Source organism: Colletotrichum scovillei, assembly GCF_011075155.1.
Source record: "Colletotrichum scovillei strain TJNH1 chromosome Unknown Contig00015, whole genome shotgun sequence".
Classification (NCBI taxonomy): Eukaryota; Fungi; Ascomycota; class Sordariomycetes; order Glomerellales; family Glomerellaceae; genus Colletotrichum; species Colletotrichum scovillei.
Genome location: NW_023336273.1, coordinates 59,383 through 82,778, shown reverse-complemented (window position 1 = coordinate 82,778; position 23,396 = coordinate 59,383). Strand labels below are relative to the sequence as shown.

At 52.3% G+C, this 23,396-nt stretch overlaps 4 protein-coding genes across 4 annotated transcripts; 3 read left to right on the top strand and 1 right to left on the bottom strand.

The window, feature by feature from the left end:
- Positions 1–3,521: 3,521 nt before the first annotated feature.
- Positions 3,522–5,134, top strand: HER10_EVM0001611 (uncharacterized protein; the record flags this gene model as incomplete). Its single annotated transcript, XM_035471355.1, has 2 exons — positions 3,522–3,739; positions 3,787–5,134. The coding sequence occupies 2 exons, from the start codon at positions 3,522–3,524 to the stop codon at positions 5,132–5,134; spliced, it is 1,566 nt and encodes a 521-aa protein (XP_035325698.1).
- Positions 5,135–6,984: 1,850 nt separating this feature from the next.
- On the top strand, positions 6,985–13,155 carry HER10_EVM0004680 (fungal specific transcription factor). Its single transcript, XM_035474316.1, has one exon. The coding sequence runs from the start codon at positions 10,192–10,194 to the stop codon at positions 12,913–12,915; it is 2,724 nt and encodes a 907-aa protein (XP_035325723.1). The 5' UTR covers positions 6,985–10,191; the 3' UTR covers positions 12,916–13,155.
- Positions 13,156–15,038: 1,883 nt separating this feature from the next.
- On the bottom strand, positions 15,039–17,011 carry HER10_EVM0006867 (uncharacterized protein; the record flags this gene model as incomplete). Its single annotated transcript, XM_035476440.1, has 4 exons — positions 15,039–15,489; positions 15,549–16,054; positions 16,115–16,538; positions 16,644–17,011. The coding sequence occupies 4 exons, from the start codon at positions 17,009–17,011 to the stop codon at positions 15,039–15,041; spliced, it is 1,749 nt and encodes a 582-aa protein (XP_035325729.1).
- Positions 17,012–19,267: 2,256 nt separating this feature from the next.
- Positions 19,268–21,483, top strand: HER10_EVM0002212 (ABC transporter; the record flags this gene model as incomplete). Its single annotated transcript, XM_035471933.1, has 5 exons — positions 19,268–19,326; positions 19,353–20,996; positions 21,046–21,237; positions 21,283–21,355; positions 21,388–21,483. 5 exons carry the CDS (start codon positions 19,268–19,270, stop codon positions 21,481–21,483), a joined length of 2,064 nt encoding a protein of 687 aa, XP_035325705.1.
- Positions 21,484–23,396: the final 1,913 nt, after the last annotated feature.

Here is a 23,396-nt window from a genome sequence, read left to right as displayed (position 1 = left end):
TGAAGCTCAAGTCTCCAAGCGGAGATTATCTGAATCCTTTATGACATCCTATGTTGCGAGCCTTCCTGGGCGAAGGCAACGACGAGGCGGTTGACAGCGGGTGGGCGTGTGGCGAACCACAACTGCGGACCAGCCGTGGTTGGGATTCAGTTCCCCCTCCCTCTTTCGGTCTTTTGAATAGAACTCGCCTTCAAGACTTGACCATGGAGTTGTTCAACGCTAAAGCAATATGCGATTCTGCCAAACAGAAATCTACTTCTTTCGTCCTTGCCGTGATTGATGGTGATGGTGTCATCTCTCCAGAAATATCAAGAAGGGTATCGAAGGAGATACTGGAGCCGGGTACCTCCTGCAGACAGCATTGAAGCCTCCGCCACGCCATCAATTCCGAACCGAAAGACAAGTGTTCCGAGGTGGTCGCGTCAAAAATGTCGATAAGCTCTATGATAGCAGAGCATTGGGTGTGCTACCATCCGGCAGCGTTGTGTCGCCAGCAAGCGTCTCTCGGCTTGTCCACGGCGCTGTACGCATATACTCCTCGGGTTACTCACCGCGCTGTCTCTTCTCTCTTTGACCTGAGAGCATCTGTATTTCTTTAGCTATGCCGCGCTGTTGTTGCCTTGGTATACGTCTGCCAAGTCCTACGGCGTACGAGTGGTATGGCCTCTGGCATACACTTCGCTTCGACAAGGAGAAGCTAGCCTTCCCGATTGTCAGGTTCCTGCAAATCCCAAGGATCACCAGTGAAGAGCTAATTCATGGCAGCTCTGTTAGGTTAGATTCTGTTTGGTTGGTGCTGGACTAACATCTGCCAATGTTGCATTATTTGGCGTGGTTACGCGACGACAAACATCGTCAAGCAGACGTGATGGACCACTTAAGAAAACTTGTGGGGCACGAGGGATGAGGCGTTGGAGCTTGTTAACTGTGCACAGGGAGCTACGATCATTGGTCAGTGCCCGACAAGCTTGTGGGTAATGAAATCGTCGAGGTGGGTCCACCATACTGGAAATGGTGTTAGACCATAGGGCGAAAGGGTTTCGGTCGTACACCAAGAGTACATAGCATGGGTGCACATGGAAACGTGCCTTGCACGCCCCGGTGTCAGTGGCCATCAGACACTGGGGCGTGCAAGTGCGCATAGAACGGTACGCAGTTATCCAGGGGGTGTGCATGGCCGCGGTTTTACGCAGCATAACCCCTGAGCACCCATTACATACGGATATACCAATGCCACACCCACCCACTCAGTCCCACCCCGTCCCACCCCACCCGGCTGACAGGCCATACCCAAGCTGTGGGCCCTGAGTTTTTCAGAATCTTGATGACTTGATTACGGCAAGTCCTGACAGAGAGCCCTCCGCCGCCGCGGTGCAAGCTGATTCCGCCTAGCGAAAGCCGGAGTGACCAAAAACGGTCATCGTCAACCCTGACAGGGAGCTCAGTCATCAATCAGTCCATCCCGAGTTCGCAAGCATTTCTGTTTTGTGCCAATCGATCTTTATTGGAGCCAACGCCATGGTCAAAATGACCGTCTGCTGATGACTTTGAACGGCCCCTTTCATAACAGTGTTACGTAGGACGATCACAACCACGAAATCAGCAACTCTAGTTTCTGATGGGCAGGCCTTGACGAAACTCACAATGAGCACCTTTCCCAAGAGAGGGGGGAATGAATGTTAGGCTACTACGGTATCAGGCCAAAGTTTAACCTCCCTGTCAGGTATCTTCGCCCGTGCTTCTCGAGATTACATCAGCAGTATTACTTTCGAGATTCTTGTGCACGTCGAACATAAATATGGCCATTTAGAGTCACTGCTCTACCCTGGCCAGACCCACGCTACCTGGTAGGGAGGTTGAACTTACCCCTATAGACCAAGTATACTCTGATTAGCCGCTTCATAAGAGCTTGTAACGGATGAACGCGTTACCTGCCAGAATAACGGACGAACAAACGCACGACATACAGTACAGATGTGTTCCCGTTTGTTCACACACAGCGTGCGCGCGGTGCTCGGGTCAAGCGGCAGGGGCCGTGGGCGTTGGGCTAATTTAGCACGCGCCCGCCTGGCCACTGCTTTCTGATCACAAAGGGTCGAGGCTTCGGGCTTGACTCAGGAGTACGGCGTCACAAGCGCGCACACTCGGGCATTGCACCGGCATGACATCTTCGAGGGCTAAGATCAAAGCCTTGAGAGTCAGAACGCCTAGCCGCAAGCATCCCTGCTGGGCTTGTTGGCGAGGCAGACGGATGCTGGAGGTATACGGATAGGGAAGAGTACTTTCGTCCATGGATGGCTTCCCCCTAAGTGTACGAGCGACCAGCACGCTGCGACATCAACATCGCCTTTTTAGAACTTGGTTTGTTGTCCCTGACAAGGATCAGGGTGCGTCGCAGCTATAGGCAGCTGCCCTGATTTGAACCGAGTCAACTCTTGGCTATGGAACCACTAGTGCCCCCCTACCACGCCCGGAAAGCAGTCATGCAATCAGGTACGTCTCCAAGCCGCTGATTGCCTGGCCAATGTCGTAGGGAAAAGGCCAGTTCGTTTACAGGGTTATGTTCATTCTTCGCTCAAAGGTGCCGGCCCTACATAAGACGATCTAGCATACTCCATTGAATCGCATGCTAGGTTAGGAGCTGAGCCTTAGCGATCGATAGCCCCCCCACCCCCTGGGCGACGAAAACTAATCAGGTTCGTCTTCGAGACGCCGTAAAGTGTGTGATTCGTTATAACTCGCGCGGCTGCCTACTTAACACCATACTTTAGGGTCATGGTAACCCGGTGTTGATCGGCCCGAGCACCACAGATTCAGTCCGATCAGCTGCGTCCTGTGTTCTTTTCCTCCCCCAAGGTGTCCACTAGGGTACATATTGTACCTATAAAGACCTCGCTACTGCCTCCGACGCAAAAGCTCTGGTCTCCCAAGAGGCGAAGTGCCAGACCAAACGAACCGCACTGCCAACAGAGTTCAGGTCCCATCTGTCGGAATCTTCGTCGTTTTGCACCACTCGCCATTTGCACAACTCAGCCCGGCACTGTCTGAAGCAGACAATGACCTATTTACTAGCCGAAGGTGGCCGATCAACTGACCGCACTGACCATAGTGTCAGCTTCCGCACAATGAACAATCAACGTGTGACGAGGTCTGTAAAGGAAGCCCTGCATGAGTACCATTGGTCGGGCGGGTACTTGCATCAATTCGACCACCTGAAGCACAGCCGAAATCGAAAGTCGCCTGCAATTGACCACGTGCCTCCCCCGGGCAGCATGCTCGACAACACAACCGCCACATATAGCGAGACGAAGACTGCATCTATCGACGAAGTCCGAGTCATTTATGATAGGCTTGTGGTGGCGGAGAACGAACGCTACGAGGCCATCACCACTCAATATTCTCAACCGGACTCAGTGCTCAGTCATGAGCAATGGAAGGGCATTGTCGCATGTCATTATACACTTCTGTGTGAGTACTATGACTTTTTGTCAACCACGCAGGATGACTCTGCTAGTCCAAAAATGCGTGAGCTTGCGAGCAAGTATGCAATTCCCGCGCGTTTGTGGGAGAAGGGGATAAGTCCCTTATTGATAAGACTAAACGGCTGTTTGCCTGAATCACGCGACCATATTTATACTTTCATCGATTTGGCGTGTTTCATCATGGTCCTGCTATGTCAAATGGCGCCAGGATTTGAATATGCTTGGAATGAACATCTTGGTGATCTGGGAGCATACCGGTGAGCAACATGGCTTTTGCGGCGTCGCTACCTGCTGATGACTCCAGGATCGCTATGGAAGACGATCACTTCGAGAACCGTGAAGTCTGGACATCAACTACACGTCAATGGTACTCTGAGGCTAGTCTTATGTCTCCTTCGATCGGCCGTCTTTATCACAGACTAGCAGCCTGTGCGAAACCGAATACTCTCAAGCAGCTTTTCTTCTACACAAAGTCTCTCTGTGTACGAGTTCCGTTCCTAGACGCTCGTGATTCCCTTGCGATGTTCTTCGAACGGAATCTGAACGGGTTCTTCGAAACGTCTGTGGTCAACACAAATTCGGACGACTTCAATGAGACTCCTGACATCGAGTTGCCGAACGAGATGGCCGTATCTCTTGATCTGAGTCGCGCAGACGACGGAATTGAGAAGCATGACCACCCGGAGTCCGCCTACATGATAGATGTGGCCTTGCGAGTCGATCTAGAGGATTCCGACATGGTGATGATTGATATCACGACTCACGACGCGGACGAGCTCGGTTGTATGGAGCAGGAGCCTCCAGTCGCTATCACCGTACCTCTCCACGATGAGGAGTTGACCGGAGCTTTGGATATCACCACTGTCTTCGTACGCGCCCACGGTCTTCTGTTCTCTGAGAAGGACCATAATCAGTTCATTGCCCAGTCGGAAGTCTTGACTAGACACCTTGCTGCATCTGCTTGCCAGTGGACGGAGCATGGATACCACATATCCATCGTCCTGCATTGCGCTCTACTTGAGTACGGTAGCGAGAGCAACCCGATCATGAGGATCATCAAACAAGGACGTGGAGACGAATTAGACATGGCAGTCAGCGACACCCCAAACTGCGACGAGAGGCAAACCGTTCCAACTCAAAGATTTAACGACGCGCTTGAGTTTCTTTCCTGTGCCCATAGAGCTGTGTTTGACCTCACTGGCGATGAGATGGCGTACCCCTACCTGCATGTCACCCTGGTGTTCTTGCACCACATGTCACAGTTCCCCGGCGCGATGGCCTATATGGAGGAGAAGATGCCCTGGAAGAAGATCTCCCTATGTCTTAATAGCGCCATGGAATCATGTTCATCCGTCCAGAAGATTGAGTCGGATGACTTGCCGCACTCCGCGTCTCGGGATGCTCGGCCACTGCCCGAGGACTTTGCGCTGAGGGGGTTTCTGTGGACTGAAACATATTACCCCGATGAATGGTTCTCCAAAATCGGAGCAGACACCAACAAGACGGGTCCACTGACTAGCTGGATGTTGCAGGAGCGCATGGACCGGTGCCTCTGGCTTGGCTGTCGTATTGCCAAGTCGGGCGTGTGGTTGCAGTATGACAAGACTGACGGGCGATTCCGTGCGAACTCGTGGTTCGATGCGGAACTTTGACGTAGCGGCAGCAAGACTTGGTTGACGGCGGTATGAGAGCATATCGTGTTCCTTGGTGAGAGCGGCGATATTACGACCAGATAACATCGGTATTGAGAGATGAAGATAGGACATAGTGAGCAATAAACTTGTGATCTAGCAGAACGCAAAAGTCTAGCTGCGTCGATTATGACCGGAACCTCGACCAGCTAGCCCGCTAATGGCTATTCATTCTTCTTTCGCGCCCAATCCCAATTTGTCACCACCCGCCTCGACTCATCTTCATGCTCCTTGTTTTTCTTACATTCACCGACTAGTGTATGGACCGTCAGGCTTTTCAGCATGTGTATGAACCGTCGTCACAGGCCTTGCAGACGACGAGTTAACACACGACATTTGGAGGAGAGTCAAGAATTCTATCGCCTCGACACAAGTACGTATCCAAAATTACCATGGACATCGTTTGAGCGCTGAAAAGCAAGGTCTACTAGTCGGTTAGAGCGCGTTCAGCAGGATTGAAGAACACGTACTATGGATGAATTGCTGATTCCTGAGATCCCGAACATCATGATTGCGATAACGCACATTGCGTAGTGGCTACCCGTGGTATCGGTCCTTCTGTATGGTCTCAAGCATGCCAAAAGGAGCCGCTGAGCAAGCGCACCACTGGTGAGGGCGGATACACGTATCAATCGCAGGTATGACGGGCACCATGTCGCGAGTCGAATGGCCAGCGCCAGCACGACGCCTTCCAGGATGACGATGCAAGCGGTACGAGTAACCAATCTAACCTGAGAACATTTGAGCATCATCTATTTTGTGTCTAGGTCTAGACTGGGCTGCGCATGGAAGCATCTGGGTTGCACTCACGTACTTGGCCCTTGGGACACTGATCCCGAGCAGAGACCACATGAGAATCGTAACCGGAACACACAGAGCCAAAATGGCCACCGAAACGACTGCAGTCTTACAGATGACAGACGATGAGGAACGTAATCAGGGGAATCAAAAAATCATTCCGAGGGCGCAGAAAGTTCCGCAAAAAGGGCCATCGCGCATCTGGGTAGGGGCGGTGTCACACAAGTCCCCAGCAGCATGTCCCGTCAACTGGCAGTTGATGGCGGAAGTAGCGGCGTTGGGCAACTCGCTGTCTCCACCCGCGGATAGCGTGAGCGCATGCCAATGCAATATCAGCTGCTATCCGCTTTGAAGCGGCGGCCGCTGCAGGAGCATCAGCGTCTCGCTGATCGTCAGAAACCGGCGGACGACCAACTGGCTAGAGGACAGTCCATACTCCGGGGAAGCTCATCCGGCGGCGTGAGGGCATTACAGGATAGCCAGCGCCACATCCTGTTTCGATGCACCATCGACTACGAGTCCTGCTCTCTGCTGTCACCTTAGTACGCTCGCCGATTTTGATATGCTGTCGCAATGGCCAATGACCCGCGCGACAGGGATCGGCACCATCTGGAAGGTAATTCGCGCTTCAGAATGGGCCCCTGGTGGATGGGCGGACTTATATACCGACACCAGTCGTTCAAGTTCACACCCCCTGCAGCAAGCAGGCTGATCAGAGGAACGGGCGCACACCCCTCACCACTACTCGCGTCCACGCCCCGAATCAGCAGGGAGAAATCGACACACCCCGGAGCCCACCTCATCTCTTACTACCTTACTACGTATGTACGCATGGTGGGCACTCCCCACACGCTAGCCTCGTATGGCGACAAACCAGACGTGGCTGGTCGATACAAGCAGGTACTCGTCCACCCCTGCTCCAGTACGCCGTCTCCTGCCATCCGCTGAGCAGTGCGAGCAGCCAGGTGGGGACTTCAACTAATGGAACTCTCATGAGAACATCTGCGCTTTTTGTCGGCCATGGAGCACTGCACGGTCATCTATCTGGAAACAGCTCTTGTATCCCTGCCTCGTCGATCTGTGCTGCTCGCAACAACTCTGACCGCTTCGTCTTTCTTCCGCGTGGGGTTCGGCCAGAGATATGGAGTGGCTGAACCTTCAACACAGACGGACGAGGTTCACGGAATCAGGCCATTTTCATTCAGCTGTGCTGCTCTGCTATTTCAACTAGGTCTCTGTAGCATTACTCCACTCAGAAGTGACCACGCCCTGCGCTCCTTGCCCTTTTGTCATCCCCGCCTCGCACACGGGCGCGCGAAGGGGCCATTCTTGACAATCACCACGAGGCACATCTTTGACTCCACCTTGGCGAGGTAGACTTCTTTCCCTCCCATACATGACCCATTCTCACAATTCATCTTTCGGCGGCGCCAAATGCCCGGCAGATTTAATTTTCGGGGTTTCGCGTGGAGGCTTCTTTTTCTTTTGCTCGATTCAAGCGCTAGGAAAACGGCGAAAACAAGGGGATCGGTGCCTAATTTTCATTTTTGACCCTCCACAAGACAATATTCAACGCGATATTACCCGGAGCCTCACACCATCACTGGGAAAGCTTATGCTCATTAACTCCTCGACAGTACATCACCGCACCCAAATTTCTCTCTTTCCGTCTTCGGCAAAAACTTCAACTCAATCAACGACTTGACTGGCATTGCCCTACAATATACTTACACGAGACCCTCGGCAAATCTCGTATACGCGTGACAATCCGTCTTAGTAGCTCTGCGTGTCTTCGCGACGACAGATCAACAGATCTGCCGCAGATAGCATTGACGCTTCTCAGTACACTACCACTGGTATAAACACGACTTCGGTCCTCTGCCCGCCACCACCGGCCATTATGCCTCGTCCAATGCAGCAAAACAGCCCATCGCTGCCTCGCGAGACTCTGCCGCCCTTGAGGCCGCAGCCATCTGCCGTCCTGATGCGGGTGTACGGCATCAACCCTCATGCTCCTCACACTCCAACGAGTACCAATACCACGAGCTTCCAGGCCACCATGTCGTCATATCTGACTCAAAAGCAGCAGCACCGCGGTTCTTGCCAGCAGATGGGCCGGTATTCTCACCCGGCCCAGACCACCATGGCTTCCTCTTTCCGGCGGCTCACTGCGCCTGTTCCCACGTCTGGACACGTCCTTCCTGCCTTGCGTCCTGTCTCTACTGACAGTGTTATGCCCAAGCCCGATGAGAACTCTCCCTATGGCTGTGGCGGTGTTATGTCCAATGGCATGGATGAGGTCGAACGGCCCACGCACGCCGTCGGCTCCCACGGTTGCTGGAGCCTTCTTTGCAGCGCTTCTCGCTGCCCTGCTGTCACTACCTCTCGCACCTACAATGCCAAGAGCACATTCGATCCGGTCAAGAATGTCTGTGGCAAGTTTCATTGCCATCACTGTAACGAGACCTACATGCGAGAGAGCCACCTGAAGCTTCACCTCTTGCGCCGTAAGTAACAACTCCCTGACCTACGCAGCTTGTTGCCTTGCTGACAAAGATGATCAACAGATACGTGTACTCTCTGTGGAGAAGCTTGCCATCTCGATAGTCACTTCCCAGAGTGCTCCACCCGCCGATGTGAACCAGAAAGTATACGAGGACCTTCTGGCCAACTGAACCACCTCGTGTCCCTTTTCTCTATGATCTGGAAGGTGTCAGCCGCAGCACTGATCTATATTATGGCTGTGTTCGAGAGGGCCTCTCAGCGTCATGAGGAAGCTTGTGAGACTACACCAGCCACCGCGAAGTACTTTCAATATCTTGAAGAGCTCGACGTGTCCACTGGCATGCCCTCTATACACCACAATGCAGCGGAGCAACCGCACCTCCTCTGCAACTCTGCCACGGAAGTCTATCTTGATTCTCAACCCTCCAGAGAGCTTCAAGATATATAATCAACTAGGCAAGACGAATCTGCACAGATCGCTGTTGACTCGGCGAGTTCAATTGAATGACGTATCGAATTTCACATTTCATGTCGTCCAGACATTTCCGGCGACGGTGAGGCTTTGAGGAAGATTTTGGTACACACGAATATAGGCACGAGGAGAGGCGGCGGTGGGCTTTGAAGAGGCAAACCAACTGCTCGTATTTGGTTGGTATTCATTCTCTAACTCATTTTTCATGCCTGTCTGGTTTCTTCCGTCGCGGCTATTCTGATCAACTGTCATCATTTAATGCGGAGAAATATCACGATGACCTCTAGCATCAAAATCAATTGGACGGTGGCTACTCCTTAAATGCATTCTGGGCGTGGAGATGGTATCAATGCGTGAAATTGCCCTCAAAGACAACTTGAGGCTTCTGACTGACACCCATCTCCGCAGTCACCTAGATCTGTCAAGGGCTGAAAGCGCGAGATCAAAGCTCTAGCGGTACTTAAAGGTTTCTATATGCTCTACTGTCAGCGAAAACAGGTGTTCGCGATTGCGTGTTCTTGTCGGAGATCGTGGGATGAATATGGAAGGGGAAGATAGATAACACAGCGCCCTGGACGAAGGCGTCGGGAAAGACATTAGAACATCTTGATCTCAGGGTCTTTAAAAAAAAAAAAATGCCGGGAGTTGTCCCTGATTGAGAAGCGGAAGAGGCCGGCTAAATAGGAGAAAAAACAGGCGAAGAAGGGCGAGCAAGCAGTGATAGCCTGTGAAAACGGGCATACACTCAATCCGGGGGCCGACAACACAGTGGCTAGAAACAAACCACGTTCCCACCCTCCTTAGCCTGCATCGCGGGCACGTGAGCGGTAGGGTGATTGCTCTTGTTTAAGTTGGCCACACTCCACCTCGTTTGACTTTCCAATCCCCATCACTGGTTTTCTCGTTTTGCACTTGGCCATTTCCAGCAGATCAACTCTCTTCATCCCAACATTATCGACCGACCTCGGCTTCTCGGCGCCAACTACCGCTAAAACTTGTGCTCTCCAATTCCAGAAAGCAGAAAGAAGACGTTTGTTCAGCTACAGGTCCTTTGGCTATCTTGCAATCCTAACCCCGCTTAGAAACTCATCGTGTACCACTCGCAGCAGAAACCTGTCAGTTGCGATCTGTCAACAGCCAGTGTCCAGTCGACTGTGCTATCTGAAGTACTTTGAGCTTTACCTCGACAGGTATTGGCCATTGATACCTTTCAGCTCTGCGCATCTCACCCTCTCTATCATCCATGCCCCCAGTCGCCTGTCCACCTTGCTGGCTCCACGGGTCCGTAGCAGACCCAACCGTCACAATGCCTTCCCAACTTGTTATTCATTCTTTACTCTCTCCTGCTCCGGACTCCCGTGACGCACCCACAGCGCCTTCTACTCACATCACGCTGAAGAGGGGGTATCTAGAAACCTTTTCACCATCGGAGAGAACCTCCGCGCCCCCCGCAGTAGCAGAGTCCGAAGATAGGCAGGCTTCAGGAGGGGCCAGATTCCACACATCCGTCCTGCCCGACGACGATGACTTGAGGCCAATCTTGGCGGGAGGCTCGAGTGCCAAAAGATCCTCTAGAGCCATGCGGCCGCCGATGAGATCCAGCATAGCTTGTTTGAGATGCAGGAAATCCAAGATCAAATGCGACAACGACAACACTGGGTCACCTTGCGACACATGCATCAAGGCAGGACATAAGTGCGAGTTTCCTGATCCAACACCTCTTCCGGCGAAACGATCAAAGGCTCCGACTGCGCCGAAGCAGGTAAGGGAAATCGGGCATGACCGTAAGCGATTGAAGAAGCTCGAAGTTGCAACGTACTCTGATGAACGTACTGTCGCCGCGCTTGCTCAGGAAGTGCTTTCGGCACCTTATCTTACCGTCGACTTATGGCATCAACTCTTCGACATATATAAGCTGCACTTCGCTACCGAACTCCCGTTTTTGCATCTCCCAACTCTCAAGGGCATCATTCACGACAAGGACATCAAGAAGCCGTCAACCGAGTCAAATCTGATTCTATTAGGTATTCTAGCTCTTACTGCGAGATTTCATCCCGACTTGGTTAAACATGTGGGGTATATCACACACGACGAAGTCGCGGACTCCAAGTCTCGCGGTATTCTACCCAGTTCGGAGCCGTCAATGGCCTCAGAGTACTTCGCAAACGCTCTGACAAAGGCACTGGGAGAACTCGAATCAGCTCTGACACCAGCTACTGTCGTCCGCGTTCAAGCTTTTCTCATGCTCGGCTTGTACAAATGGAGTCAGCCGAATGGCGGCTTGGCTGCATGGATGTATGTTGGCGTTGCCATACAGATGGCTCAAGGCTTGAAATTGGGGTCTGGAGACAAGCCTTTGGGCGACAAGAGAACTCTGGCCTTGTCTCTTCGGTCAAGTAAGTCTGCCCAGCGACCCTCCGACTTTTGGAAAGACCAGGAGATCAGGCGTCGTACCATGTTCAGTTGCTTGATACTGGATCGTCTCCTATCCTGCGGATCTGATCGGGTTTCTATGGTTCGGTCCGACGATCTTCAAATCCAGCTGCCATGCACTGAACACGCCTTCGACCTAGGCCGAGATGTCTCTACCGGATTCTTACGACATGTGGGACATGGCATGGAGCCACCAATCGATGACAGTGTCTTGAGTCGATTCGTGCAACTAGCAGATTTCTGGGGCGATATCACCAAGTACAGTTTCGCGGGCGGCCGCCATACGGAATCCTTTCCACCGTGGGGCCAAGAGTCGACTTTCTATCAATTGAATAAGAAGGTGGATGCCCTTTACGCTCACCTTCCGGAAGAGTTCACCTGGTCTAGCTCGAACTTCTGGAAACACGACAACAGCATGTATGTGTCACTTCACATGCTGGGTGCCTTATGCAAAATCATGCTGCATCGCGAATACATCCCGTTCATCGCCATCAAATGTTCCGAGCCGGTTGGTCCTCTGGACAAGCCCGCCTTTGACCCCGAAACTGTTCCCAACCACTTCTGGGAGCGCAGCGCAGAGCAGGTTTTCAAGGCTGGAAGGGAAATCATCGACCTCATCTCGACATGCCGAGACAAGCTTCCTCATTCGTCACTAGTCATATTCGCAATTTGGCAAGCAGCGTTTGTGGGAATATATGCACGGCACTACCCTCACATGGACACCCAAAATCACATGGTTAGCAAACAGGAGATCGAAGAACGTAATTCGGGGGCCATGTCTGATAACACGCAGACGGGGAACACCAGTATCGCTTTCCAAGCATTGACCAAGGTTGCACCTTACTCCAGCATGGCCTCCAATTACGTCACGTATTTCAAGGACATTGATCGGTATCTCACCAAGGTCTACTCTGACTACACAAATCGAGGTTCGAAGAAGAGCGGAAATGGTTCTCTGACCATTCGACTGGGAGGAGGTGGCGGCGGACTGGAAGAGTGGAGGGCAAAGGCCGACAAGATTACGAGCAATGGCATCATCATGGACGACGACCGGCCAACAGCCTACGACGGCTCCGATGGATCGCGGGCTAGCACATTGGAAAGGAGCTCTTCCTTGGGCCCCGAGTATTCTCATCTCAGCGGAAGCGGTTCGGACAGCCGGAGAGATTCCCGCCAAGCGTCGTCATTTACCGCCATCAACGCCGCCGCATTCCACCAGCAAGCCGGTCATGAAGGCTATGCCGGAAGCATTCCACAGCACTCACCGACTCAGGGTTTCCCGCCAACTCCCGGCTCCCTATCAAATGAGGCTGCGATGGCTAATGTCAATGCCGAGACAGTCAGCATCGATTCATCTGTGCAGCAGAACCAAGGTCAGCGATTCGGCACTATGCTTGAGGACATTCTGGAGTTCACGACGGGTGGGATGGTCTGCGCGCCCAATACTGGTGACTGGTACATGCTCAAGCCCCCCTTCTATACGCAGATGGCCGGTGGCGACCCGTTACCCCAGTTCAGCGGGAGTTATTCTTGAAGGGGTCAGGTGAGCAGGTGGAACAGGCTTCTAGGCCCCCAACCCGAGACATGGTTATATGGAGATGATGTATGGGAATGTTTGTGTCAGGGAACCACATTTAAGCGCGTGTGGAATTTTCAGACAGAAGTTACGAGTGCGTTATAATCTTGGGTACGAAGCTATATCGATTCCTCCCCACCGCGGAGCGAACAGCCACAGGAAAATGTCGACCGAGCATAATCAGCATGAGAGAGCGTTATACAAAAGAAAAGGATGATCATCATCATATTTATGAAGAGTTGTTGCGTGATGTAATCAGTTGCGCCACATAAGGGAAGGGCTCCGACAAGACCAACACTAACACATGACGAAAGTCAACTGACGGGAGTCCTCTCCCTTGGCGCTGCCTGCCGCGAACGTTGAGCCACGTTCTCGTCACGTTTGCGTCACGCAATTTCCTCGTTTTCTCCTGCTTGCAGTTGTTCGTTCACGTGGGAGGAGCGTATCAGCAGTCGAGTTCGAGTCGAAACTTGATTTGAGTCTGAGTCAAAAGAGGAGGAACATGTTAAGTCAGTCTTGTTAGGAAAAGTCGGGGTCAAATGTCAGTCAAAGAGGTCTCTGTACGACGCCGGCCGTTTCCGCTTCCCCTGACATGTTTCGGCCTTGGAACAATGTTTTGAACTGGTTTTCTGAATGAAGGTTGACCGATTCCCAGGTACGCGTTGCGTTTGGTGGTGGGTGGCACGATGGTTGCGTTGCCTTGCGTTGCACAGCCTTTCTGCACAAAAGTTGACCGAAAGGGAGTGCATTCCAATCCATCCACCAACCCCGACCTAACCCTTGGAGGATAGGAAGGCCCGTAAGGTAGTTCTAGCCCACCAGAGATCATCCCCGAGCTCCAGCCAGCCACACGGAATTCAGGGTTGAGAAGATTGCGGGCGTCGATGTTTAGGGGCTCTCTGGATGACGTGGGATCACTCGAATCCTGAGACCTTCTGTTTTCTGGTACCCTGAGTGTGTCTAAGGTAGGCTATTGGGCTTACGGAAAACTCCATCAAACTCCCACTCCTTTTTTTTCCCCCTCCCTCACACCGGCCCGGTAAGAAGCTGCTTTTCAGTTTCTCACCTGGCTTCTGGGTTCTATCTTTGTACCGCGCACACTTTTTTTTCTTTTCTTTTTTCTTTTCCCCTTTTACGTCTCCCGAGCATAATATTGTTTCATCTTGTTGAACGGAATTCTGCTGTCTCATCAGACGGACGTGTGATCGTCACCAAATGCCGGCGTGCGGTTTGTGTGGTTTGTGCAACTTGCCTTTTTCGTATATGTGCGTTGGGAAAGGGGAGGGCGGTTCCTGTTACTCCCGGTCCGAACCACACGGTGGGTTCGGACGATAATGCTGACCCGATTGGAAGGTAAGGTAGTACAGAGGAGGGCAGCGAGACGCGGTTCCGGTGTGGGGCGCGGGTCAGGCCCGGGAGCTTGCAGGTCCGTATGGGACGGATGGGGCCCGAGACGGTAACCGGACCGTGCGTGTGAAGACAAAGCGAGCCCAGAACAGGATGGACGATTAGAGCAGACAACCGTGTCTGTGAGCGAAATTCTTTCCAACGAGGACTATTGCCCAGCATCATCGAACTGTTGTTGGTAATCAAAAAGTTCGTCCCAAAAATAGCAGCCGTTCGCACCCGGCCGTGCCGTCGATTCCTTCGGTGATTACCTTTGTAGTGTGTTAAACTCATATTAGAAGCCCCCAATGAAGACCAGTCGGTGTCTTAGACATGCATGTCTCCAACCGGCCAGCACATTAAACTTGTGAATACCGCCCGCATGCCTCAACAGAACGCTCTTGAAACTTGTGATGCCTATAAGCTGACAAGAAAAATTAGAGCTTAGCCTTGAAGCGAGAGTTTTCTGCTATCTCATGCAAAGAAATCTCAAGCGAGAAAAAAACTCTGAAAGTCCTGCGCGTCGCCGGCTCGGTATCGAATCGTTCCGCCATGGGCAGACGTATGAGCTGAGCGCGTCGACACCAAGTCGCGGTTCTATGTCCCGAGGTTTTGAATCCGGTGTATGACCGTGTAAATGTAATGATAGTTTCTAGCTAATTCTTGTTGATAAGTCACGCCTGGGACATCTAGGTTCATCTCGCAGCTGAATCCTCTATCAGTATGCAGGCGTTCTCTAGCGCATTCGTCCATGTACCGCTTGTGCCTGCGTGGCTGTGTTTAAGGTGCTGACGGAAATGGTCCGCACGGAAGAATTTCTTGCTCGAGTTACACTCTCGGAACTTGTGGACCTCTCGAAGGTGGTAGACACGCTCATCCCAGTCCTGCTCGGTGCCGTGATGCGAAGCGTGATCCCCTGAGCCTCTCCCTTCTTTGAGAAACTCCTCACCGCAGAAACCACAAGAGTCTGCTTCACCGGGACGATTCGTACTATCGTGGAAAGCTTGATCATAGCCATTCAGAGCCGAGCAACTACAGCTTTTGCCCCGAACATGAACACTATTTTGATGGCGTTCGGCCTCGTTCTTGTTCTTGAATCGATTTCCGCAGAACGAACACTCATGCGGCTTTTCGGCTTCATGAGACCTGCACATAATCAGCTCATGATCAAATGATCTCGCAATGTCTGAAAGCTTGTTACTGACGCTAATTCCTCGGCCGAAGTGAATTTCTTGGGTTTCTTCGGGCAACAGTCGCATAAGAATCCCCTCAAGATCTTGTGCTCATCAGGCCTGCTCGCTTCTGTGGGCTTGCGCGGAGAAGCTAGAGGCCCGTCATTGCTAGTGGTCCGCTGGTAGGTTGCTCTAGGAATGGGACCGCGAGGCGAGGCGTTCAACGACATCAATGCATCATGAGGAGAGATGCACATGGCATCATTTCTGCCGGACGGAATGGCTCCCGGAGACGGTTCGCCTAGAGAAATTTGGCCATATGACAAACCTATGCGGGCAATGCTCCTCGTATGCAGGTGTGAATCCGAGCTGTGAGACGCCGTGGAACACGCCGACACTGAAAAGGCCGGTTGTTGAGGAATGACGCTTAGTTGACGCGTAGGTGATCCTCTTTGGCTTTCGTCGTGGCGATGTAGTGAGTCACTTAGAAGTGTGACAGCAAGTGATACGGTGTTGTCGGGATTCATAGATGTACGGCGCTTCGCCCCAGTTTCGTCGCAGTGCGCCCTCATAGGGTCGTCTATCCGCAATCACTTCGCAGGATTGTTCTCCTTCATCTCCATCTCATGCGCCTCGTGGTTGTGCGGTAAGCCATCGTCGCTGTTGTTCCTTCGTAAGCTGGCGGCGAGTGATATTCCTGACCAAGATGGAATGGCTGGCTTTGACAGGGCAGAGCTGGGAGTCTGCGTATCCAGGAGGTTCGACTTTTTGAGGTGCAACGGCAGGCTGGTGGGCACGGAGAGTGGCGGGACGCTAATGTCGCCGGACAGCTTCGAGAAGGTGTCGCTAGTTGACGATGCGCTTGACGCATTAAGGTGCGGGCCAGGCCCCTGAGTATCGAACCTTTTCACAAGCGGAAGCTTATTCTCCATACCAAAGAAGGGGTCGGCGCTAATATGGAGCTGGAACTGGTTATGGTGCAGACCAAACTCGGCCGGGATGCTGGGCAGGTGGTAGTTAGGTCTATGGAAGCAGAATAGTCAGATGGACACCTGCTCTCGATATTCTAAGAGCTTCACATTTTCTTGGAACCAAACAAAACAACAAAGGAAAGTTGGGGTCTCGAACCTTGTGGAAGCCGAAGCTGAAGACGAACCTGTGCCGAGATAACCCTCATCATTCCTATAAGCGGGCTCCGTGTATGGTGATTTGTAATGCGAGCCTCCTAAGCTGTCATGATAACTGTACTTCCTGAGGCTGTATGGATTGCAGTAGGGTTGTGGTTGTCCGGGCTCTTGGTGATACGCGTGAAGATTGCCGAAGGGGAGTTGTGGTGGTGGTAAGGGCCGCGATGCGTTCATCACGTCTCCAGAACCGGAAGTGGTGACAGAAAAAGAACTAATGCCAGGGACGAATCTCCCTGAGCGTTCTAGGCTTGAGTGTTCCAAAATACTAGGAGGATCTGCCGTCTCATCGCCTCTCGAATATGCCTCCATGATATCGGTTCGTCTTTGTGCACTTCCCAACTGAGAGTTGAGGTACGGAAGCGCGAGCGTCGTGGGTGTAGGACTAGGAGATGCCTATAGTGATCGCGGCTGGATACGAGAGGCGTCCGAAGACAGAGTAGTGGTCAAAGACGCCGTGGGTGACGATTGCCGTCAACTTCACTTTGAGTGGGAGCAGGGATCAGTGCAAGTCGAGAATGGTTCTAGGCTCTGACCTCGGCGCTGCGATGGTCCGTAGGGCGGTAAAAAGCATGGCCATGTAGTCTTTGACTTCAAGCCGGGTCGCCAACATTTGATCAGCAGCACCAATTGGGCTCGTTCTCAGGCCGCCCGTCAAGGTTGTATCCCAACAGGGACAGTCCATCTGGAAGCCATGTAGAGATACCTCGCGTCACCCCCTTGGTCGGACAGGCCTTAGCAGCATGCTCAGGTCACCGAGGTCGTAGCTCGCCTCGCTTTACAAATCTGTCTCTTGGAGACGGCAACCACATACTTCGCAAAGATGCCAACATTGCTGTGTGACGCCGTGCTAGCTCGTTCGGGACGAATCAATAGCTGAGGCAGGCGTGCTACTAAGGTGGAGTCGGTCTCGAACGATCTGCAGACCGGATTATCGATAACTGACACGGAGATCATCCCCGCTATACTACTGGTATGCGGCTGGATACGCGGCTGGAACAGGCTTTGAGCTTTCCGACTTTTCAGATAATCCGCACAGGGCTGCAGGCTGTGACTCGCTGGTCTTGCAGACGATACATCTCTCGGCTAACACTGCAACATAGCGTAAGTGCTCCGTTGGGTACCTCACGCCCCCGACTCGCCTTGGCCTGCTGCCTCTGACCTTGCCCCCCTGCTTCCGGGTCCATGACCGCGATCCCTGTCAAGTACTTTTTCGTCACTGCGAGTGGTCTCCTCTGACGCCCCCTCTTCCCGTACACCCACCCCCCTTCATCTGATCAGCGTATTCCTGGTGACCGTCGGAATCGCGCCAGTGTGCATGCTACGTTCCTCATTGGGTGGGCTGCAGACGAGCCGCATCGGATTTGTTGCAATGTGCCAGGGTCTGTAGGCCGGCCGTTGGAGCCTTGCCCTTCGCCGACGGACGACAAGAACAAGGATAACCTCTTTTCAAGGAGGAATTGGCGGTATCTTTTGGGGTGGTGTCTGGTGTTATCCATGGCTTATTTTGTCCAATCGCGGGGCATCCGACGAACACCTGTACGTCCGGAATATGAAGCGTCTCCTGGAAAGGTCCTTCTTAGACCGTATCCGCCATGGCAGCCTCCACACGACGGGAGGATCCACGGTCCCGCCCTATTGCCTCCCCCGAGCGTTAAGTGAGAATGTAGTCGTCTACTGTTGATACAGGAAGCTCAGCCTGGCGCAAAACAGGAATCTACGATGGCGTCCAGCCGTGGCCATCGTCTGACATACGAACCAATCCCACGCGTTGTGTCTGAGATGCGCATATAGGAGCCCACCAGTAACCTGACTAAAAGTACCAGAAACGAATCTTTCTTCGAAAGGGCAGCCAAACCACCAAAGGCTTCGTCGAAACACGAACAGTTGATTAGGTTGATGGAGTAGCCCAGCCGCCTGAATGAAGGCAAAGACCTGTCCGATGGAGTCCAGGGACGTTTGCATGACAAGAAATTGAGAGGGAGCTGGGCCGGTGGCTTTGGATTGCCGAATATCGTCACCACTTTCCCCTGGACTACGCAGCCGAGTCTCAATGCGCCACAACACACACTCGATATACGTACATGATATCAGTCCGGGGTCTACGTACGCCGCATAAAGCTCACTCGTGCATAATAATGACCCACGGCAAACCCAAGGCCATTCCCAGAGCCCCTACCAACGAAGACTCCCATTCGTCACGGTAGCCAGGAGAATTGTGTATGGCAGGCAAAGAACCTTGCATGTCGGTCCGATGCCTCGGACGCGAATCAGGCTCACAGTTTGAGGCGCTCGTGTTTATCCTTGGCTACCCAACTGAAGTCTGCATGCCCAGATATTGCTACTTCACTCAGAACAATCCCCCTTCCTCGATCTATACTCTCCTTCCTACCTGCTCACACCATCACAACAATGTCTCATATTATGCTCAACCATGCGCGGCTTTCATGCTCACTCCTGGCTGCTATACTCTCACTGATAGCGCCCTTAACACCGGAGCACCGTATCTCGCCTCCGGCGCTCTTTCTTCGGACCTCCTGCGCGCAACTGGCGATAACATGGATCAACATGTTGCATTTGTTGGCTTTATCTATCATGAGACGAGATACCGACAATGTTCCTGTCTGGTGCGCTGTTCTCTTCGCGGCCTCAGGGGTTTTCCAGGTAGACAGGCTCTACGACGACTCGACCCGTCTCTGGGCACCCTATCGCTGGGCTTGGTACTTAGGATTGGTCAGAGAATGTATCGACATTGCGCAGCTCGTTATGGCACGAGAATCCAGCGCTTCATCATGCCTGAGTCTGTTTCTAGCTTCCTGGATGCTCGTTCTCTACGCCATTCTGCACTATTCCATTCGGCCGGGAAAAGGCAGCAGTCAGACACCTCCAGCTCAGAGCAAAACCCAGAGCACTATGCCCGGCAAAGTATGCTCGTTCTCTACGCCATTCTGCACTATTCCATTCGGCCGGGAAAAGGCAGCAGTCAGACACCTCCAGCTCAGAGCAAAACCCAGAGCACTATGCCCGGCAAAGTCAATTTCGAGAATATCCACAGAATAAGTTTCGATCTGGGACGATGGACGGACTCGTTCCGCACCTTCAAGCGGTTTATCTGGCCAAGTGATAATGCCCCGATGAAAGCGCGTCTTCTTTTCATAGTGACGCTGAATCTAGGCCGCAAGGGACTCGAGCATTGGTCTTCGCAAACCTTTGGTCGAATCATCGATGGCCTCGCAGATAACGATGTATGGTCTCCCGGAAGCACGCTTCTGGTTACGTGGGCCATCTCGCGGGTTTGCGTGCTCTTAGTACGCGTGCCCCAACAGTGGATGTGGCTCTTACTTAATGCCTATAGCGAAGAAAATTTCGACAAAGCTATTTTTTCCAAAATCATGAGCGCGGATGCCGCTTTCCATACGCAGAACAACCCGGCGAGGCTACACAATGCAGTGGACAATGCGCAAGGTGTTAGGTTATCCTTTGACGCTCTCGTAGAGGTCTCTGTCGATGCTTTGTTTGCAACGTGCGTCACTATTCCGGCTGCAGCACGTAAGTTTGGACGACACGTAATAGCCATCATGGCTATACGTCTCATTGTGTTGTTCATCAACTTCAGACGAGGGAGAGCAAGATCCTACCGCACCAATGGGCAAATTTTGGCCACTCGGAAATTCCACAAGGAGCATCGGGATGACAAAATCAGAGGCTGGAGGACGGCGGCTGTCTTTGGCCAGCTCGCGCATCAGATTGCCGAGAACGACAAAAATGTCGAGCGCCTTCACCGATCAGTATCCCAGTTTCACAGAGAGGCGCTCACATCTTGGGCTTACAGAACCATGACCGAAGACGCCGGACACGTGATCAGCGTGTTGGTCGTTTGTGCGCAGGTTTTTCTTGGGACGTCGACCCCAGGAGACCTTGCGGTCTTCGATTCGCATTGGGAACAGATTACCACTCCGGCAACGTTGCTGTTACAGGGCCTGCAAGGCATTATGAAGAGCTTACAGGATGCTGCTGATGTAGCGGAAATCATGGACATGGACTCGGAGGGGCCAGTCAATCGATTAAGGTGCATAGAGGGTAGAATAGAGTTACGGGATGTCAGTGTTAGCCTTGGTGGCCAGGTGCTGCTCGATTGCTTCAACCTGGAGATTCCGTCGAAAAAGAAAGTGGCCCTTGTTGGGCCTTCAGGTGTGGGAAAATCAACGATACTCGGTCTAATAGCAGGTCAAATCGAACCTGATAGTGGTAAGGTTCTAGTGGACGGCCAAGATCTTAGAGAGATCGACCGCCACTCGTAAGTCATCTAAAGCTTCAAATGTTACTTCCAATTAACACAACGCCAGGATCCCGGACCATATAGGTATTCTTGAACAAAAACCCCACATCTATGATACTACCGTTAAAGAGAATATCCTCATTGGGAAACGAGAAGCCACGATGAGTGAGATCGAAGACGCCTGCAAGGAAGCGCATATACACGATGACATTTCCGGACGAGAGATGGGCTATGAAACCCCTTGCGGGGTTGATGGAAGGTATGAATCACATGCCAGCGGTATGGTACAAGCTGACTTGTCTAGGAACTTCTCTGGAGGGCAGGGCCCGCGGTTGTCAATTGCGCGGCTGTTACTACGAAGGCCAAGAATTGTTTTGGTGGATGAGAGGAGATTATCGTTCTCGGAGAGAAAGGATCCATCCTACAGAGAGGCAATCATGATGAACTCTTGGCGTTGAAGGGCGGGAAATACTGGGAATACTGGCATAATCATCTCGGAAAGTAAACCCAGACTAGAACGGCGATGGCATACGGTGCCGCTGCCATCCTCTCTGTCCTCGTCTCGAATTACCAGGAATATCGATCCCATGAACTGCAGAATGGCGTCAGTACAACCATATCTATATGATCTTTAACTTCCCTTGATTATTTATTTTTCGATCAGGGTAGAGCGGGAATAGATTTGAATTAGCGTCCTACTCGTCCTGGCCCCAAATGTATAAGCATATTTTTGTACTGACTTGACGAAATACCTGGTAGCTTTTACGGCTTTTTATGGGGAACACTCCTCAAAGCAAGTCAGATAAGCAACAAACATGAAGCTGCTGATGCAACTTGCCAAATCCCATTGCCGTGATCTCCGGAATCCTAGTGCTTCTGATAGCCGCGGTTCACTTGTCTTTGAAGCACTTTTTAGCCCGCCTTACTCAAAGTAAACATTTGAAGGAGCGTCGCGGGCGTAAGAGTGCCGAGTGTCTCGGCTAATGACGGTCTACTTGTAGTGTGTTATGCTTGGGCACGTCTCCTCCCTTCTTGGCACCAAAGAACCCGGCCTAGTGATGTCCGAGGGGGGCGGGTAGTTTCAGCAACAAAGCGGCGGGTACGGAAGCCGCGTCGGCTGCCTGGATTCTTTAACCGCCCGTGTGCATGGTGCACTTATCTTTTGATCCGATTTGGCGCCGTGGGAAGCGAACAGTGGTAGATGGCTAGGGTTCGATCACCCATAGGCTTCATCTACATCGGCGCCTGTCGCATGCGCCTTGCGTCCGAAATAGAAGAGACAGTCTCCATGCCTCAATCTGATGGCAGCCAGGCTCCAGGAATCCCATCACTGACCTCCGGTTAGTGGGGGATTAGTCAGAGATAACGTTACTTATGCAACTAGCCGGTGGTTCATTCTCAATCTTGCAGGGCGCTTCCACCCAAGTCCATGAACCAAGTACTTCTGTGAGAAAGGCGTTGCTCAGAATGCTAGAACGGGGCCCCTGTACCGCATGCGGAGTTATCACACCTATCACACTATGGAACCGCTAGCGCTCTAGTTCCCAGTTCCCCGGGATTAGCCGTCTTTTTGAGGACGATCAGACACTCTGTTCTCTGCTACCTATCATCAGTAGGGTACTTTTGTCCAACACACCATCAAGCCCCAAGGACCACATCAGACAAGGGCTTCACCACAGCTAGCCGCCGAACCGCACTAGGTCCATCCTACATGGAAGTGTCCAAAAAGCGCGGTCGTCAAATTTTTGTATGGCTAACGGCACGGTAGCGAGGTTTCTGCAATACTTTTGGAGGTGGATATGATGGGTGACATGGTGGCATGAACGCTAGGTCGTGAGGTGCCACAGATGGTGAGATGCTATCTCTCATGATTTCCAACTTTGCAGGTGGGGCAGGCTTGGTGCTGCTCGGCCAACCTCAGGGTAAAGACTTGCTTTGGGGGCGCAGTCGGCACCGCCTCAACGAAACAAAGGCCTGTCTGATGACTTACGCGGGTAATTGTATATATGATCAATGAGATGGGGTTGACAGCTGATATCCCCTCGGCTGAGGCGTGGACGGTTGGATCTCGACATGTAGGATTGATAGCACACCACTGTATACAAATGGTTTACTGCATGTTCTGCGCAACACTATACCTCAATCGCAATCGTGCAGATTGGTAAACGTTTTCGAGCACAAAGCCAGCTTTGAGACGCGTGCAGACGATGACCATCACGGTTTACCAATCGGTAAAACGTTGCCAGCTCCCCGACTGGCGCATCCACTCACTGTGCCGCCTAGATTTCTGTTTCACCCCCTGCTGGAATGTATCTGGTTTGGAAGATGGCAAACTAAGCGCCCTGTGCTACATAGCGTCATTGATCTTTGACTGATTGTTAAAGTGAATCCACTTTCGGTGATCTCGCATAGCCAATA

Bases quoted from the DNA above. Each gene is read 5' to 3' on its own strand.
- HER10_EVM0004680 (XM_035474316.1), top strand. From the start codon at position 10,192: ATGCCCCCAGTCGCCTGTCCACCTTGCTGGCTCCACGGGTCCGTAGCA.